Below are 5,939 nucleotides of genomic sequence, written 5' to 3' on the forward strand. Positions count from 1 at the left end.
ATTAAAGGTTAAGAAAAATTATAGATAATAGCGGACCCTGAACAGCATTGAGGTACAGAGACAACTTGGGGTTTAAGTCCATAGCTCCCTGAAAGTAGCCATGTAAGTAGATGGGCTCATTAAAGCACCATATGGCATGCTTGACTTTATTGGTCAGGAAACTGAGTACAAGAGTCAAGAATGTCATGTTGCAGCTTTAAGACTTTGTACCCGTTGCACCCAATGTGGTCTCCTCTACATTGGGGAGACAGGACGCCTTCTTGCAGATAGTTTCAGAGAATATCTCTGGGACACCTGCACCCACCAACTTCACTGCTTGGTGACTGAACACTTCAACTCCCCCTCTGTCAAGAACATGCAGGTCCTGGGCTGCCTCCACTGCCAAACCGTTACCGCCCAACACCTGGAGGAGGAATGCCTTGGGACCCTGCAACCACACAGGATAGATGTGGATTTCAACAGCTTCCTCATTTCCCCCCACCACCCGCACCCAACATTATCCCAGTCCCAAGCCTCCAATCTGGACCTGTCCATCACCTTCCCCCCCACCACACACCACCCAACCCACCCACCCGACCTATCACCTTCTCCCTCACCTTTGTCCACCTATCGCTTTCTCAGCTGCATTCCTCAAACCCCACCCCCTCCTATTTATCTCTCAGCCCCAACACACAAGCCTCATCCTAAATGAAGGGCTTATGCCCGAAATGTTGATTGCCCTGCTCCTCGGATGCTGCCTGACCTGCTGTGCTTTTCCAGCACATCACTCTCGACTCTGATCTCCAGCATCTGTAGTCCTCACTTTCTCCTCCTTCCATGATGCAGAGACCATTTTCTCCATGACTCCCTTGTTAGGTCTATGCTCCCCACGAACCCACATTCCACACCCAGGGAGCTACCGCAAGAAGTGCAAAACCTGTGGCCACACCTCCCACCCAACCGTCATCCAAGACCCCAAAGGATCTTTTTACATCCAGAGACTTAAACTTGTACTTCCACACACATGTCATCTGCTGTGTCCATTGCTCTTGATGTGGTCTGCTCTACATTGGGAAGACAGGACACCAACCTGTAGAATGTTTCAGAGAACATCTCTGGGACACACACACACACACACACACACACACACACACACACACACACACACACACACACACACACACACACACACACCAATCAATCCCACTGCCCTGTGGCCAAAACTTCAACTCCCCCTCCCACTCTGCCAAGGACATGCAAGTCCTGGGCCTCCTCCACTGCTAAACCTTAGCCACCTGACACCTGGAGGAAGAACATCCCATCTTCTGCCTTGGGACACTTGAGATCAATGCTGATTTCACTAGTTTTGTCATTTCCCTTGCCCCCATCTTATCCCAGATCCAACCTTCTAACTCTGCACTGCCCTCTTGAACTGCCCAATCTGTCCATCTCCCTTCCCATCTATCCACTCCACCCTCCTCTCCGACCTATCACTATCATTCCCACCTTCATGTACCCTTCGCTATCCCAGCTTCCTTTCCCCCAGCCCCACCCTCCTCCCATTTATCTCTTAGCCCCCTTGGCCCTCCCTCATTCCCAATGAAGAGCTTATGGTTGAAACGTCAATTCTCAATTTTGTTTTAGTTTTGCCAACATGGAGAGTGACATTGTTCTCATTGCACCACATCACCAAGCCCTCTCTCTGCCTTCTGTATTTTGACTCATTGTTGTTAGATATCCATTCTATTACAGTTGTGTCAGTGAACTTGTAGATGGCATTCATTCAGGATTTGGTAACTATCATGGGTGCATAAGGAATACAGTCAGGGGCTGAGGTCACATCCTGGGGGGGGGGGGGGGGCTCCAGTGTGGAGTATTACTGTGGAAGAGGATTTGTTATCTATCTTCACTAATTTTGGTCCATGGATCAGAAAGCTGAGGATCTAGTTGCAGAGGGCATGTAAAAAGGGATAATTTTACTTTAGCTTCATGTTCCACACAACATAATGGGGCAAAGGGCCTGTTCCTGTGGTATACTGTTCTACCTATTTCATTTGTCAGATACTATCCCATTCACTTAACCTATCTATATCCCTTTGAAGCTCTTAATATCGTATTTACAACTCACTTTCCTACCAGCTCTGTCTTATCAGCAAATTTAGCTATCATACATAATGCTCAGGGCTCTTGAAATATCAGAGTCATAGATTTACAGCACAGAAACAGGCTCTTTAGTCCATCATGTCTGTGCTGATTAAACAGCCGTCTATTCTAGTCCCACTTTCCACTACTTGACCCATAGACTTTAGATGTAGAACTAGAATTAGATCTAGAACTAGAGGTCACTATTTAAAAACACGGTTATCCATTTAAAACAGATAAGTAGAGACACTTTCTCACAGGGAGACATGAGTCTGTAATATTGTCTTCATCATAAGGCAGTCGCCTTGAATGTTTTCAGGGCAGTGGTAGATCAATTCTTAACAAGAAAGAGAATAGAGGAGATGCAGTAATTGGAATAATCAGAGGAATCATGACCTTGCTGAAGCAGGCAGAACAGGCTCAGGGGCTGAATGGCCCACAACTGCTCATAGTTTGTATATTAAATTTTCAAAGAGAGTAACAGTTAACATTAACTGTTTCTATCTTGACACAGATGTTGCCCCATTAAGTATTTCTCGCATTTTCTCTAATAATTTCAGATTAGACAGATTAAGTTGTACTATATCATGCAACCCGTAAAAATAGGTCAAGAGTTAAGGGCTAATGATCAACATGTTCACAGATTAAACAGAAGTCAGAGCTCTGGGACTAGGGGTACGTGGATGTTAGCTGCAAATGTGTTGCTGGTCAAAGCACAGCAGGTTAGGCAGCATCTCAGGAATAGAGAATTCGACGTTTCGAGCATAAGCCCTTCATCAGGAATAAGAGAGAGAGCCAAGCAGGCTGAGATAAAAGGTAGGGAGGAGGGACTAGGGGGAGGGGCGATGGAGGTGGGATAGGTGGAAGGAGGTCAAGGTGAGGGTGATAGGCCGGAGTGGGGTGGGGGCGGAGAGGTCAGGAAGAGGATTGCAGGTTAGGAGGGCGGTGCTGAGTTGAGGGAACCGACTGAGACAAGGTGGGGGGAGGGGAAATGAGGAAGCTGGAGAAATCTGAATTCATACCTTGTGGTTGGAGGGTTCCCAGGCGGAAGATGAGGCGCTCCTCCTCCAGCCGTCGTGTAGTTGTGTTCTGCCGGTGGAGGAGTCCTCATCACCTCAGGGGATCTCCCATCCACCGCCTCCAACCTCATAGTCCCACAACCCCGCACCGCCCGTTTCTACCTCCTGCCCAAAATCCACAAACCTGCCTGCCCCGGCCGACCCATTGTCTCAGCCTGCTCCTGCCCCACCGAACTCATCTCCCAATACCTCGACACGGTCCTGTCCCCTTTAGTCCAAGAACTCCCCACCTACGTTCGGGACACCACCCACGCCCTCCACCTCCTCCAGGATTTTCGCTTCCCCGGTCCCCAACGCCTTATTTTCACTATGGACATCCAGTCCCTGTACACCTCCATCCCCCATCACTAAGGACTCAAAGCCCTCTGCTTCTTCCTTTCCCGCCGCACCAACCAGTACCCCTCCACTGACACCCTCCTTCGACTGACTGAACTGGTCCTCACCCTGAATAACTTCTCTTTTCAATCCTCCCACTTCCTCCAAACTAAAGGAGTTGCCATGGGCACCCGCATGGGCCCCAGCTATGCCTGCCTCTTCGTAGGATATGTGGAACAGTCCATCTTCCGCAACTACACTGGCACCACCCCCCACCTTTTCCTCCGCTACATCGATGACTGTATCGGCGCTGCCTCGTGCTCCCACGAGGAGGTTGAACAGTTCATCAACTTTACTAACACCTTCCATCCCGACCTGAAATTCACCTGGACTGTCTCAGACTCCTCCCTCCCCTTCCTAGACCTTTCCATTTCTATCTCGGGCGACCGACTCAACACAGACATCTATTATAAACCGACTGACTCCCACAGCTACCTGGACTACACCTCCTCCCACCCTGCCCCCTGTAAAAACGCCATCCCATATTCCCAATTCCTTCGTCTCCGCCGCATCTGCTCCCAGGAGGACCAATTCCAACACCGCACAGCCCAGATGGCCTCCTTCTTCAAGGACCGCAGATTCCCCCCAGACGTGATCGACGATGCCCTCCACCGCATCTCCTCCACTTCCCGCTCCTCCGCCCTTGAGCCCCGCTCCTCCAACCGCCACCAAGACAGAACCCCACTGGTTCTCACCTACCACCCCACCAACCTGCGCATACAACGTATTATCCGCCGCCATTTCCGCCACCTCCAAACGGACCCCACCACCAAGGATATATTTCCCTCCCCTCCCCTATCAGCGTTCCGCAAGGACCACTCCCTTCGTGACTCCCTTGTCAGATCCACACCCCCCACCAACCCAACCTCCACCCCCGGCACCTTCCCCTGCAACCGCAGGAAATGTAAAACTTGCGCCCACACCTCCACACTCACTTCCCTCCAAGGCCCCAAGGGATCCTTCCATATCCGCCACAAGTTCACCTGTACCTCCACACACATCATCTATTGCATCCGCTGCACCCGATGTGGCCTCCTCTATATTGGTGAGACAGGCCGCTTACTTGCGGAACGCTTCAGAGAACACCTCTGGGCCGCCCGAACCAACCAACCCAATCACCCCGTGGCTCAACACTTTAACTCTCCCTTCCACTCCACCGAGGACATGCAGGTCCTTGGACTCCTCCACCGGCAGAACACAACAACACGACGGCTGGAGGAGGAGCGCCTCATCTTCCGCCTGGGAACCCTCCAACCACAAGGTATGAATTCAGATTTCTCCAGCTTCCTCATTTCCCCTCCCCCCACCTTGTCTCAGTCGGTTCCCTCAACTCAGCACCGCCCTCCTAACCTGCAATCCTCTTCCTGACCTCTCCGCCCCCACCCCACTCCGGCCTATCACCCTCACCTTGACCTCCTTCCACCTATCCCACCTCCATCGCCCCTCCCCCTAGTCCCTCCTCCCTACCTTTTATCTCAGCCTGCTTGGCTCTCTCTCTCTTATTCCTGATGAAGGGCTTATGCTCGAAACGTCGAATTCTCTATTCCTGAGATGCTGCCTAACCTGCTGTGCTTTGACCAGCAACACATTTGCAGCTGTGATCTCCAGCATCTGCAGACCTCATTTTGTACGTGGATGTTAACCTCACACATCTTGGGCAACACTAGGAGCTCACCTGGGTCAGCTGGTTGCGAATGATTTGTTTGAGTTCCAGAGCCTTCTCTGGCGGCAGCGACATGACGCCTAGGATTACCAACAAGCACAAGCGAAATCCCAGCTCACCAACACTTGGCAGCCATCTTTCCGGCCAACCGCCACCAAATCCCGCCCGCCATCATCCTCCAATCAGCATCTAGCCCCGCCCCTATTTCCAGGGGCAACCACGGCCCGCCCCCCAAACTTGTCCTCCATTGTCCAACAGCGGCAAGGCTCCACCCTCTTTTCTCACGAACGACGAACCGCGCCCACCTCCAAATCCCACCCCCGCAGCCAGTCAAACAGCGCATGAGCACTCATCAAACAGCGCATGAGCACACGTCAAACCCCGCCCACCCGCATCTCTCCCCGCCTCCATATCAGTTGCATTCAAGTCCCGCCCCCATGCTGTGATGTAGCCCCGCCCCTCAACCGGTCATTCAAGCCCGCCCCCTCACGGCCAACTTTGAGTGTTTGAAATTCAAGTCTCAAAATTAAGCGGGAATTTTCTCTCACATCTCTCCGTTTCAACCGGCCAGCGCCAGTTGGAAAATTCGTAACAGTTGGATTTGCTCGGCGACGTTGTTTCTTTCATCAGTGCAATTTTTAAGAAAAACAACGCAGGCGGACACGCGCCTCATAATTCTGCGACGCTGACCGCGTGTGGCC

At 51.6% G+C, this 5,939-nt stretch overlaps 1 protein-coding gene across 4 annotated transcripts in view; it reads right to left on the bottom strand.

The window, feature by feature from the left end:
* The window catches only part of cep76 (centrosomal protein 76), a 67,521-nt gene extending 62,142 nt beyond the window's left edge, over positions 1-5,379 (bottom strand). The window contains exon 1 of one of the 4 annotated variants that reach the window (XM_060824501.1): positions 5,251-5,379. In XM_060824501.1, coding sequence (XP_060680484.1) covers positions 5,251-5,313 — 63 coding nt within the window. In that variant the 5' untranslated portion in view covers positions 5,314-5,379. The remainder of the gene's footprint in view (positions 1-5,250) is intronic. The other 3 variants (XM_060824502.1, XM_060824504.1, XM_060824503.1) reach the window with 3 other exon arrangements.
* Between the last annotated feature and the right edge of the window lie 560 nt (positions 5,380-5,939).

The sequence above is a fragment of the Hemiscyllium ocellatum genome, chromosome 4, assembly GCF_020745735.1.
Source record: "Hemiscyllium ocellatum isolate sHemOce1 chromosome 4, sHemOce1.pat.X.cur, whole genome shotgun sequence".
Classification (NCBI taxonomy): Eukaryota; Metazoa; Chordata; class Chondrichthyes; order Orectolobiformes; family Hemiscylliidae; genus Hemiscyllium; species Hemiscyllium ocellatum.